General features: G+C 43.7%; 1 protein-coding gene across 7 annotated transcripts in view; it reads left to right on the top strand.

The window, feature by feature from the left end:
- Fyn (FYN proto-oncogene, Src family tyrosine kinase) overlaps positions 1-12,867 on the top strand; it is a 213,531-nt gene extending 200,664 nt beyond the window's left edge. For all 7 annotated transcript variants that reach the window (XM_004874614.4, XM_021252018.2, XM_021252019.2 and 4 more), the window contains 2 exons: positions 1,549-1,680; positions 12,209-12,867. In XM_004874614.4, coding sequence (XP_004874671.1) covers positions 1,549-1,680; positions 12,209-12,417 — 341 coding nt within the window. In that variant the 3' untranslated portion in view covers positions 12,418-12,867. The remainder of the gene's footprint in view (positions 1-1,548; positions 1,681-12,208) is intronic.
- Positions 12,868-14,048: the final 1,181 nt, after the last annotated feature.

Below are 14,048 nucleotides of genomic sequence, written 5' to 3'. Positions count from 1 at the left end.
ACGGGCTTGCATGCATTCATCAGCACCTAAGGGAAGATGTGAATAATTATGCTTGAAAAGTATAGCTAATTAAAAATAACTGCATAAAAGCAGAAGAAAACTATGGAATAACTTTTCTGCTCCAATATAAGATTCTACATAATGAAATAGGATTTTTTAAAATTTCATTTCACACTGGCATAGAATAGATGGAGAGGAAAATTATATTGCCAGAAAATGCCATAGTAAATGTGCTAAAGTTGTTATCATGTACTGTATTTAAAACAAAGATCTAATTACTGTAATTTATCATATGACTGGTTATTAAAACCTTGCTAATTTAAAGGTTTAATCATTTGCCATTTCTGTGCACAGTGACTTTTCACAGAAAATATCATGAAAATTTCTGTTTCATCAGCCTTTGTATGATTTTTAGGAGCTCCTAAGCATAATTAACATGCTTTAAAGATATAATTGTATTTATGTGAGCAAAAAGTTTCCTTATTTTTCTTTTAATCTTTTCAGTGAAATATATGGAACTCTTTTATAATTGCTGAGCCTAATGTGTGAGAACACAGCTACTGAGTTCATTTTAATTCCCGTAGCACATTTAGCATCATGGAAAACAGGGTGGATCCACCCTTCCTGTTGGTTTGGAAACGGGAGTCTTTTAATGGTTAGCGAAATTCAAAAGACATGGTCTTACTGACTTCAGCATGAATTTGCTCCTTGGTCTTGAGAAGTCGGAGATTCGTAAGACAGTCATCAAGGGAAGACCTCTCTTTAAAAAACAAACATTAAATTGCTCCCTCTCTGGCTGGTAGGAGAAAGGGGGAGGTAGAAAGGGACCACATGCTGCAGAAGAAAAAACTCCAGGAGTGGTGATGGCCATTCCTCTAGGGAGGAAAGGTGAAGGGACAAAAGTATAAGGAGGGAAGCAGCCAGAGCAAAATTGTGTGTGTGTGTGTGTGTCTGTGTGTGTGAAGCCTTGGGGTAATATATATGTGTGTATGTGCGTGTGTGAGAAGGCTTGGGGTAATATATCCTATTTCAACATAATTCACGGGCTACATTGACTTGTCTCATCTTGGGGTGATGGGTTTTATGCAGCTGGTGAGACCAAACTGCAGTATTACATACCAGAGGGTTCATGAGAGTAACATGATAGTCTAATCCTTTATGTTTTTATTAAAGTATGACATTACTTCAAAACAGAGAAACAAAATATAAAATCAGTTTCCTAAGTCACAGATCAGGAAATCTACTCCAGACCAAACTTACAATACTGTGTAGTCACAGATGCAAGTTCAAGAAGTCAGCCCCCTGCCCCTTCAGTGAGGTATTATGAGACTTTGAAGTCCAGTTCTTTGATGGGAAAATTAAAATTAAACTGATTTGCTTAAGGTCACAAAGCCAGGCTTAGACCACACATCTTCTCAATCCCAGACTTCTTTCATGTCCTCTCTCTCATCATGCTCCCCTGAAAGAGGCCCTTGCGTGCTTTTCCTCCAATCCCTGCACCCAGTGCAGAATGTCTGCCTGACAAATAACCAGGTCTTCTCTCTGCAGGTGCAAAGTTCCCCATTAAGTGGACGGCCCCTGAAGCAGCTCTATATGGGAGGTTCACAATCAAGTCTGACGTGTGGTCTTTTGGAATCTTACTCACAGAGCTGGTCACCAAAGGAAGAGTGCCATACCCAGGTAAGAGCAGGACTCTCAGAAATGCGCCTGGGGTTGTCTTTCAAGAATCTGACTTTGATAGCTTGCCTTTCTAAGCCCCACGTTCAGCTTTCTGCCCAGCAGGAATTTGGAGAACATGAAAAGGTATTTATTTAGCCAGAGAAAAGTAGAGCTGGGAGCCACCATGGCATGCCAACAAGCAGCTACCATGACCCACGTGCCAGGATGAATGTAATAAGAAGCCAGTATGAATGCTTCAGTCCGCATCAGGTTATGGAATCTCTTCTTTCTCAGTAGGAGCACTCGTCTGTGATCCCAGAGCAGAAAGGCACTGGTAGCACCTCTGCCTAAATGGAATTTGCAGGCATGTCTGGAAAGAGGAGAAAAGCCCCCACTGCTTTTTGATCACACTCAAGCACTGACCCGGGGAGTGAACCTGGCAGGAAGCTATCAGGACCTGTTCTCTCTGCAGGCTCCAGCTGCAGATGGCTAGAGAGCAGAGGCACATGAAAGCAGTTAGAGGCCACTCAACACCTGTTGCTGACAGTCAAAATACAGTACCCAAAAGCAAGAGCAATACAAAGGAACAGGATCTTTAGGCCCTAGAATTTTTCTAGATTATCAGATTCATGCTCTCCAGAGATACCATGGGTTGAGGTTGTCCATGCTTAAATTCATTAATTTAGACAGATGGAGACATAAAGGACACTTGTGCCATTTCACCTCCACGCTTTAGTGGTTATAGCACAGAGACAATCTGCTTTTTGAAATGTTAAGGACATATTTTTTAGTTACTGCTGAGCAAAGAAAGAACATAGCTCTGCCTCATTCCCTGCTAAAAAGAGAGCTTTAAAAAAAACCACACAGTGATAGAAATGATAGTGGAGATTAATGAGGAATGTAGGTCTCTTGCAAATCCTGGGTTTGTAATCCTATCTTTGCAGTCAGAGGAACAAGGGAGAGCCGATTAATTTGTAATCCCTTTGTCCAAATTTTGTATGGTTGTTTCTGGTCCTCTTCAGAGAACACAGGGAGTGCAGAAAGAGGACCTCTCCCTGGGTTGGGAGAGCCTTGATTGAGCTGTTTAGGAGAGCCAGGTTGGCACACAGATGAAACTGACAGAATCCTGTCTCCACAGGGCCAGCACCAGGCATTTGGAGATACAGGGGGGAAGTCAGTTTTATTGATGCTGCTGTGGCTGCAGCTCCAGGCTTACACAAGTAGTCAGACTCTTTGTGAACAGCCAACCAGCACAGAAGAAAGGGCTGCCCTGGGGACGCTGGAGCACAGCATGGGTGCTTTTGAATTGTCTCAGGATTTTGAAGATGGGAAGGAACTTCTTTTTATTGTCTGCATTTTGAACTAATTTCTTCCTGGTTTCCCCAGGTTTAAAGTCACCTGGTGTGTTAAATGCAGTGAGGGAAAAGGTTAATGTTGTTTTGTGTTTCTGTGAAGCCTTTCCTTCCAGTAATACAAAGCAGCTTTTTGTTTCTCAGGGTCACACAGAGAAACCAAGACAAAGGGGTAGAGGTGGGGGCCTTAGAGAAGGAAGGCATGTGTGTTTCAGAGGGAGAGGCTTTTGTCAGGTTGGGTCTTAGCATAAAGAAAATATCCTCATTTTACAACTTGGACTAGGATTCATTCATTCAGCCTCTCTTCAGTCAGCTTGAACCATGCCAGGTATTTGTTCTACCTGGGAAATAGTACAACTAAGACATTCGCAGTGTCTCAGGGCACTGTTCCAAGGGCTTGAGAAGAAAGAGTGAGCAAATAAATGTAGCCTTGCACTCACGAAGTTTATAGTCAACCAGCACCTGTGTCAGCTCCAGGAAGAAATGAGCCTTTCTTGTAACTTTGTTTTAGAGGAACTCCTAAAGGTGAATTGCTTGAGTTTAACCACTGTATGGCCCAAACTTTTAATTCTCATAATGGGGCCAGGAGCACCTGCTTCATGTACCTATAGACAACAGGGACCTTGAAGGGCTTCCACTGAGAATCGCAAGAATGGCAAAGTTTAAAGGGAGACTGAGCCAAGTGTATTATGCAGTTACATCTACGAGCAACTGCTGAGGTGCCCTGGGCTTGGACGACTGCCCCTAGATGCAGAGTGGCAGTGGAGACATGGAGCTTTGTGGAGAAGGCAAGTGAACCAGACCCAGGAAGGCGAGTAGAGTGGAAATCACAGGGAAACCTGGTGAGTGGGAAGGCACTAGCTTCTAGAAGGACAGAGCCAGTTCCAGGAGCCTCAGAGGAGTCTGAGGGAGAGGGCAAATGAGGTGAAACTTGAAGACATACCTGGAAAGGTGACCAAGAGCCGTTTTTTGAGGACCATGGTGCACTGCCACAGGGAGACATTGGGCCCCAACTGGTTGGCAGTGCCCAAGGAATTGTTCAGGGAAGAGGGGTAGTATGAGCTGCTCCTCACCACTGAGAGCCACAAAAATTGTTTCTGTTATCCTAGCCTTGGGTGTGTTTTCAAGTTGTTTTGCTTTGCTCTGTTTTTGTGGTACTGTGGATTGAATACAGGGTGTTTGCACTGAGCTGTATCCTAGCCTTTTTTATTTTTTTTTATTGTGAGACAGGGTCTTGCTAAGTTGCCCAGGCTGGGCTCAAAGCTGTCATCCTACTGCCTCAGCCTCCCAAATAGCTGGGATTACAGGCATTCACCAGCATACCACCACACCCAGCTTGGTTTTGGTTTTTTATAACTTGGCTGTAATTGTATGTAATTAAATTCCTGATTGTGACAGAAAACTTTTCTTGAGGGAGAAGCTTCTATAGAGGGATTGCAATTACAGGATTATTACCTTAATGGAGGATAACTGTTCCAAGGAACAAATAGGTTCCTTAAGCTTTATCCAGATGTCCCTGTAAAGAAAGGACCTTCCTCCACATTCTTGCTGGTTGTTGGTGTGGCCAGGTCAGTGAGAGTGTGCTGAGGAGTCTTGGTGCCTGGTGCAATAGCCTAGAACAGACTCAAGTCCCTCCCCACCATGGACTTTCCTCCATTCTGCATTTCAGTATAGTAATTTCTCAGCTGGATACAATATATTTTCAAGTAATTCTTTTTTTTTAAGAATGGTGGTATATTTTTCTGAGTTTTTCTCAACCTCAGAATGGCCCTCTGCCACCCTGTCGCATAGGAAAGGACTTTGGCTGGTGGTAAGAATGAAAGTGAGGGAGGGGAGCAACTTATAACTTATTTTTGCAAAAGCTTCCTGGGCATTTTTGCCTAGCATAAACATCAGAAATGATGAACATCTAGAAATGAGCATCAGAGGAGGAATGTAGGATAGAGTGTGTGTGGTGTGAACAAATGAAGGGCAAACAGATTAACAGTCAGTACGACATTGGCTTGGTTGGTTAGTCAGCACAGTTTATGAAAGGAATGGATAAAAAGGAAGGAAAGAAGAACAACCTCAAACTGAACAAGAGCCTTGAAACAAAAGAAGAAATACTGAAGCGTGACACTGTGATTACCAGAGAGGTCGTGAAGTGGGGTCACAGCACCTTAGCAGAGAGAAGCGCTGCTTCCAAGCTCTGTGACAGAGATGGACGCCCATCCAAAGAACAGCTTCATTTGTCCCCTCCCTGCAGCAGCCTGACCTGAATGCATTCTCAGTATTGCAGTCTAGCTTGCTTTTTTGTACGCCAGAGTTTTGAACCACTCTTTGCATGAAAATTAGATCTGATTTTATACTGATAGACTGTCATGTATGAGAAATGAAAGCATTTAAGTAAAAGCAGTTTCCTGGGGTTGATGCAGAAAATCAGAGTTACGCATTTTAACCTATCATTTCATCTTCAAAAACTCTCTCAAATCCTTTTCCTCTCTGCCTTCACCACCACTGCCCACGTCAAGCTATCACCCACCTGGGCAGTGATCTCCTAATGGGATATCCTGGCTCCAGTCTCTCTCTGCCTCCCCTCCACCACCACCATGCTATTGTTGTCACCAACAGAATTGTTACCCTAGAGAACATGAACCCCAGTTACCTCACACTCCCTAGTTTAAAATGCTCAGGGCTTATCTTTGCCCCTCAGATAAACATCAGAAGCCTTCTTTTTTTGTAGATCCTTCCTAAGTCTTTAACTTCAATCATTATAAATATATTTATTGAACAACTATCATATCCCAAGTGCTATCTCAGGCACCAGGAATATAGTTTCAATATTTTCTTGAAGGAGGCAGACAATAAACAAAGACAAATAAACAAAATATATTGGATGTTGGGTAGTAGTAATGGATAGGGAGAAAATAAAATGAGGAAGGGGAGAGAGGTTATCAGGAAAGGAAGTCTCTATTATGTATGCACATTTCCCAGTAGCTCTGCCCTCTGTTGGGGAGAAGAAAACACTTTATGTATTCCCAGTGCCTACCATAGTGTCTTCCTCATGGTAGACTCTATAAGCAGATGGATGAATGGATGGATGGACGGACCATCGCTTGGAAAGCTTTTTAATTCTAGTCCATCATCTTCACACATATATCGATATATCAAATATGTATTTTCCCAGCTATGAGATAGCCTCTGTCCTCAAAGTTGTTCTGGGAAATTGACACCATGTTCCAGCACCATTCTGGGGAGTATTGTGGCCACTCCGTGCCCTGGCCCTTAACAGAGCACCTGCCGTTGTGTATTTGGCAGGATCTGGAGGAGCAGGAATGTTCTCTGAAACAAATCACATTCATTCATGCATTTGAAGCGCTTTCACATCTTTCAACAAGTGACAACTGCTTGACTTTCTTGAATGCATATCGTCACTTGATAATGGCTAAAAGAGGTAAAGGAAAATAGTGACCTAGGAGCACTTTCCTTAAAGAATTGCAGGTCCCACCACAGTCCTCCCTTTGCCCTAGAGCCCTGAACTATAAATGTATGAACGTTCCTGTGTCTAACCTTAACTTGAGGTCCAAGATCTTTTGCCCGCCCTGTCCTATTCATGGCCCCTGAACTTTCCTTCAGCCCATAGTGTTCCCTGTGATGAGGAATCCTGCCTAGTATGCACAAAGGTCATGTTGTCACCTTCCCTACAAGATTTCTCATGACTAGTGTTGCTGGTGAGAGGCAGAGAGAGGACAGGAGCATGCCTGCGGATAGGGCAGCCTGGGAGGGACATCCTGTATCTGGTTCTTTTCCTTCTTAGCTGTGTAGGTCCCAGCCTCCTGATGGCCACTCTCACCCTCTTTTTCACTTCCTTTCTGAGGAAAAGGATCTCTTTATGATCCTGTATTATCAACTTTCAATAACCCTTGTATATTATGGTACCTGCAGCCTTCATTTCTGTGTTTATTAATACAGTGAGCTTAATAAAAAAACCTGCCCTGAGGTTATCTGTTAAGATGGGCAAAGAAAAAAGATAGTAATTACTGTGCTTTCTCAAAATCAGTCCTTTGTTTTCATCTGTACTCTTTGATCAGCATCTCTCTGCCCCAGATTTTTACCTCGATCCTATACCAAAGCCTGACCACCCTGAGATAATAAGAGCACATGATACTCTGGTATCGAGAATGTACATGAAGGCGCCAGGTGTGCCCTTTTAACTCAGCCTCCTTCTTCTTGACACCCGGAGTATTCCACAGCCCAAGAAGGAGGTCCTTTCTGCAGGGTTTGTGCAGAGAATCACGGGTGCCTCACACGGAAGGCCTCATGCACAATATTGTGTCACTTCCTGTGAATGGAAAGCTCAGTTTGCAAATGAAATGTGGAATCATTCCCACAAACAAAAATCTAGGTTCACGTAGGCCATAGTCAGTCCAGATGCAAACATGAACAGAAAACAGTCAAAACTGATTGTGCAGATATGGCCCCTTTGAGGTCTGTACAAGGAAGCTGTACAAGTGGAAAGCTATAAAATGCAAACAGTTCTTTCATGGGACACATTTTCTCCAAGAGCTAAAATCACAGTGAGTATTGAGGCATTTTGTTGACTAATAGAGAAAGTGAGGCCAGGGGAAGCCAAGTCATCTGCAGAGAGATACAAAGTCAGAAGTCAAGAAGTAAGATCTAGTTCAGTGCTCTGCCATTGGAAGAAATTTTGCGGGCTGGGGATTTAGCTCAATGGTGCCATTCCTGCCTCACAAACACAAGGTCCTGAGTTCAATCCCCAGTACCCAAAAAAATTAAATAAATAAAAGAAATTTTGATTCCTACCCTAAGGAATCTGAAAGAAAAGAGGAGAGGATCCATGGAGTTCATGTACAGCCCCAAGAAGAGGAATAGGGACATTTAAAGGAAAAGGGGAGGAAACAAGGTGCAGAGTCAGCATTGCAAAGTGAGAGTTGCAAACTTGACCTCTTGGGTTTGCTGGAAGAAAGATGATCTAGTTGGGAAGTGAGTATAGGCCACATGGACAGTCTCAGCTGCAGTGACCTGGGCAGACCAATTAGAAACAATGCTAGAGTGTGACCATGTTTGAAAGTGGAAAGTCCAGTGTGACAGAAGGCTCCCAGGGAGGATCTAAGGGAGAAGGATTTGTCATTTTGTTTTGTTTCGTTTGTTTGGGTTGTCTTAGTACATTTTTGCAGTACATGATGATTGCATTCATCCTCGGCAGTTGGTACATGCTCATAACACATCTCAATTCTTTTCACTTCACCTTCCCTTCCCCACCTCCTTCCCTCCATCTTTTGGCTGGGGAGAGAGATTTGAAGGGAGGCCCCTAAACGGCAGACTATAAGGTTCTTGTGTCCTATGAGAGTGACCTTCTGAACTAGCCCATTCTCCAGTGACAGAGAAGGGGCAGGCTCCCTTAGGCCTGGGAGCCCACAGAGAGAGTGGAGACAGAACTGGCTGGTGGTCTCCATGGTTGCTGGCTGCCCAGCTGAACCTTTTCTCACCTGGAAGCCTGGGATCTGGAGATGGCATCCAGGTATCTGGTGAGTCTGGCTCATATCACAGTCAGACACCACTGGTTGATAGGAGCCACCCCTCCTGTAGAAAAACGGTCCTCATTGCAGCTCCCAGTCAGATACCTGGAGGCCCAACCATGATGAGTTTCCCTAAAATGTGGCCAGACACCGTGTTTCAAAGTTTCAGTGTCTTGAATTCCTCCTCTTACCTTCTGCCCACTAAAAATAGAAAAAGCAAAACTATTCCCAGACACTGTCTTCCCTGTCTGCCTCCTCAGTTGGAAGGACCATTTTAAAAAATTCTTTTCTCCAGTGTCCCCATGCCCCTCAGGACCCCTCTTGACCCCTGCCCCACAGGCTTGTTTGTGTCCCCTTCCCATTCATTGCTCTTTACCTCCCAAGTATCACATAAAGCCACTGTCTTGGGGGAAGTGGCTAAAAGAGAAGAAAGAACAGTTTTCTTTCTGACAACAAAAATATGAAACCATATTTTTAAAAAATGAAACAGGCCCATCTTTACCATAATGTGAAGAATAAAATTCAATTCATTGAAATTCTTGTAGTAAATAAGATTTTCTAAGTTCTTATAGCAGAAAATACTTTTTAAAAATGAATATTTTAATTGAGCTGATGTTTATGAAACGACCAGCCCAAGCCTTGCTGAGTGGACACACTGCAGTTGCTGCAGGGAGACCCTGTGCAGGCTCCTGGCCCTCAGGTCAGCCCCTCCAGGGAGGTGTTGGGGAGAGAGCTAGTCTTGAGAGCAAGTCTCGTTCTACTTGTCATTGTCAGCCAAGTGCAGTGTTGAATATCCCACTTTTCTGGCAGAGCTGTTATTGGTATGTTTCTACTTGGCCAAGTGCATGGAACTGCTTACATATGCTTCCCTATGCTAGGGAGAAGAAGGCATGAAAAGAGAACGAGGAGCAGGGAGGAGGAGCGAGGAGCAGGGAGGAGGAGCGGGGTGCAGACAGGGAAGGAGGCGGAGAGGAGCGTGCTATGAGCTGACTTTGCCCCACCAGGTGGCCCTGCCCGCACCAGTGTAGGCCAGGGTACAGCTCCATCCCCTGGCTGCAGCTGCCTGGGGAGCAAGCTGCCTTAGGAGATGTGACATGCTGTGGTGCAAGTTGCCACATCTGCTGTGTCCAAGCCTTGGGCCAAGCATTGGAAAAATAGGCTTGACCCAAGTGGCCAATTAAACTTTCCATTGGAAGAGATTGAATTAGGAATTGTTTTTTTTAAGAGAAATACTTCCATTTGAGTAATTTTGTTTTTTTAATGAAATGAAGCATTTACTGACATTCGCTCCACAGAGCCATGGGAGAGTGATTGATTAATTAAACTCTGTGGTGCCGTTTTGGACTGAGAGTCTCAGGGCCAGATTCAAGCCCGGGGAGGCCTTCTAGGGGTCGTAGCCACCACCAGGAGCGCCTGTCATCTCTGAGGAGCTTCAGGCCGTCTGCCTGCCTTTCCTCCCTCTCCTGGCAGGGGCAGGGACCAGGAGGCTTCCTGCGTGCTCAGATTCTGTAGTTTCTGAAATATTATGAAACCGAAGACTGTTAAACATGATGCAGAGCACATGCTCCAGAGAATGCCAATCTTGACATGTGATTACCTTTTTTTCCCCAACCTTTCTGGGCTGCCTGGGACAAAGAAGCTGCCATCTCTCATGCCAGGGCTTCCCAGCCAAACCCTCGGGAGCAGATGTGCTTCTGAATCAGACAGTGTTTAGAAAGTCAGTGCAATGCAGAGACTATATGTTATATAACACCCTGGGAGGGTGTGGACCAGAACAGTCAGTTGCCTCCCATCACGGCAAGTTTGTAGCCAGTTCACATCAGTTTTGCTGCCAAGTGAGTTACAAAAACTTGCTGGTTTTCAGAGCTTGTTGGACTTCAGCATGGTGGAGAAAGACATGCTGGCCTACATCCCTTGCCCTGGCTGGCAGGAGCTTTGCGGAAAAGGGTTGCCCCAGGTCCCCCACTGCCAGCTCCTGCCCCAGGTCTTGAGTTCTCAGCATGTGGAGGAGGGTGTAAGCCAGGGGTGTCAAACCTACAGCACACATCCTGCAGCAGGCTGTTTGTATTGTTTAAAGCTCTAAAAGGTTCGCCATCACTAGTGTAAGCTAACCAGCTGCAGGGCTGCTGTCCCTCTCCAAACAAACACCCCCAATTGAAGGAGGTCTGTGAAGGCACACGAAGCCCAAGGCAGGTTCCTTGCCTGTGTCAAATCTCTCAGCTTAAAACAAGGGGTTGCCCTGACTTGTGAGCAAGGCTGTTTTATATCAGTTATGTTGAAAGGCAGTATACTGCATTCCAGTGGAAATAATGTGTATGTTTTATCACCTCAAGAAATTATAATGGCAAAGGATAAGAAATTATCCTAAAAGGCTTTGGACAAGCAAGTGACTTATAGGGCCATTGTTGACACCCAGAAGCCAGGATACACCCAGCTGAAAAATGCAGCACAACAAAAAAGAACTGGCTACAAATCCGAAAGTCTTGATTGTCTCCTACCTAGGCATTCAGGGTTCTGGTTAACAGGTTGCCTTCTCCCCCAAAATTAAAGGGAACTATATGCATAGGTTGTGTTCTCCTGCTGGTGCCAGTCCCAAGAGGTAGGGAGAAAGTCTGAAGTATCTGTATGGCTTGAAATCAGATTCTTGATTTTGTGAATTAAGGTCTGGTACTCTCTGTGGTACCCTCTTATACTGGGTACCCGATGCCTTAGCACAAGGAAGCTGCCAAGGAGGTCAGGACCACTCCCACGATAGATGGCCTGACTGGCATCATCTTTGAACAGGAGCCCGGGGTACATCATCTCCCTATCTAAGTCACCAAACCTCCCAGCACTGTGCAGTCATCAGGCAAGATAGTACTCAGCCATGCTACCGTGTTGGCAGATCCCAGAGAGTGGGGCAACAAGAGTTTGCAAAGGTATGAGAAAAACTGATTTATGAAGTTCATAAATGGACCTACCAGGGACTATAAACAAGGGGTAGCATGCTTTCATTCCATGGAGTGTTTGGGGGTTTTTTGTTTGTTTTTGGTCTGCTTTATTCCTATATTTTTGTCTGCTCAACTGGAGTATAATTTACATACAATAAAATTCAGTTTTAATTTTTAAGAACACACTTCAGTGAGTTGCAGCAAACCCATCACTACACACATGCTGTAGAACAAGGGCAGGCAAACCACCACTGATAGGCCAGATCTGCTTCCCTGCCTGATTTCGTTTTATATTTTCCTCAAGGGTTGTAAAAAAAAGGCAGAAATTGTATGCAGCCCAGAAAGCAGAGATACTTGCTGTTGCCCTTTCCAGGAAGCGCATTTGGCCCTTGAATGCAGGGTGTCCCCTCACCCGGCACTAGCAAACCAGTGATCTGCTTTCTGTCAGTGTAGTTTTTTGCCTTTTCTAGGATTTTTATATAACTGAAATCATGTAGTATGTTGCTTTTTGTGTCTGGCTTCTTTCAGAATGCTTTTGAGATTCATTACCAGGTTTCTGCATATGTGAGTTCTGCATTCCTTTGTTAGACTGCAGGCTATGGCGTCCCATGAAAGGCAGCTTGGACCCCTGGGTATGGTAAGGGCCTTCCATGTCCTTACAATGCATGGGTCCAGAGTAGAAGAAAGAGGAGCTCCAGAGGTGGTGGCGAAGGTCTGGGGCCCACTCTCACTGCCCTTGTCTTTACAGGCATGAACAACCGGGAGGTGCTGGAGCAGGTGGAGCGCGGCTACCGGATGCCCTGTCCACAGGACTGCCCCATCTCTCTGCACGAGCTCATGATCCACTGCTGGAAAAAGGACCCCGAAGAGCGCCCCACTTTTGAGTACTTGCAGGGCTTTCTGGAAGACTACTTTACCGCCACAGAGCCCCAGTACCAACCCGGGGAGAACCTGTGAGAGCCAGGTCTGCAGAGGCCTTGTCCCAGAGGCTCCCTACCCCTACCCATTAGCTTTCAATTCTGTAGCCAGCTGCCCTGAGCAGCAAGAACCATCCAGGATCAGATTGCATGTGACTCTGAAGCTGATGAACTTCCACAGCCCTCATTAATGACACTTGTCCCCAAATCCAAACCTCCTCTGTGAAGCATACGAGACAGAACCTTGTTATTTCTCAGACTTTGGAAAAATGCATTGTATGGATGTTATGTAAAAGGCCAAACCTCTGTTCAGTGTAAATAGTTACTCCAGTGCCAACAATCCTAGTGCTTTCCTTTTTTTAAGATGCAAATCCTATGTGATTTTAACTGTCTTCACCTGATTCAACTAAAAAAAAAAAGTATTATTTTCCAAAAGTGGCCTCTTTGTCTAAAACAATAAAATTTTTTTTCATGTTTTAACAAAAACCAATCAGGACAGATGTTTGTTTTTTTTCTTTTTTATAAATATGAGTATATATAATATATGTCCCTGTACATATACCATGTGGGTGCTATGTGGAGCTGTGGTCAGCCTGGGCCTTAAAGCTGCAGGACCCAGAAGGAGGATTTTATCTGCATCGATGCACTGGTGTTACTCTGCAATCCAGTGGCCTCATTTTTGGTTTTTGGAAGGCATAATTCCTTTTTTTCCCCCCTTTCTTTCTTTCTTTCTTTCTTTCTTTCTTTCTTTCTTTCTTTCTTTCTTTCTTTCTTTCTTTCTTTCTTTCTCTTTCTTTCTTTCTTTCTTTCTTTCTTTCTTTCTTTCTTTCTTTCTTTCTTTCTTTCTTTCTGTTCATTTGGATTGCATTTTTTTGGTTCCCAACTGTACTCTTAGATGATTGTTACTTTGACTCTTTTCAGGAACCCTTGGGCTGAGTTCATAGGTTCTGTTACCTGTATTTGCTCTAACTTGCTTCAGTTTGTTCTTGAAACTTAAAAGTGAACGTATTTAAGCAAGCAACCAATCCTACCAAGAGAACTGGAAGATGGATACCACACAAACTTCTTGTATAAAAATATAAATGCTGAAATGTTTCAAATGTTTTTTATTTAATAAATCTTGTAACCAGATTTAAATGGTCTAAAACCCATAACATTGTAGCCATGGCAACCTACTAAACTTTCTCATGCAACTAAAATTTATGGGGAAGGTGGGGGGGGGTTGTACATGTCCCATTGTAAAATAAGTGTTTTAAATGTCCTGTACTGCTAATGGATGATGACTTGATATGTTCCAGAGTTTTTCAGTGGAATAACTATGCACTACTTTACATTTCATGGGGATGCAGAAAAAAAAGTATTACATTTTTAGTTGCTGTTTGTACCAACCTTGAATTACATGTTTAACAACAACAAATCAAAAATCCTATTTCTATTGAGTTTTTAATATTGAGTAGCAACTCTGAAGTCTTAATTCCTTTTTTGTTATGATTTATTTGTGTTTACATTTTAAAATTGTTTAACTTTCTTAATTTAGTAATTAAAAAGAGAGCATTTTACATTTGAATTTTTTTTGTTCATTTGTTTAAATCATAAAAGGTACTCTAGTAGTTCTGTGACATATCTGTCCCACGCCAGATGGTAAGGGGCCACCCGGTGGATTTAGCCATT

Source organism: Heterocephalus glaber, unplaced genomic scaffold (genome assembly GCF_053883595.1).
Source record: "Heterocephalus glaber isolate CG9 unplaced genomic scaffold, H.glaber_assembly_v1.0 deba00001610, whole genome shotgun sequence".
In the NCBI taxonomy this organism is placed as follows: Eukaryota; Metazoa; Chordata; class Mammalia; order Rodentia; family Bathyergidae; genus Heterocephalus; species Heterocephalus glaber.
This window is presented reverse-complemented; position numbering and strand designations above follow the sequence as displayed.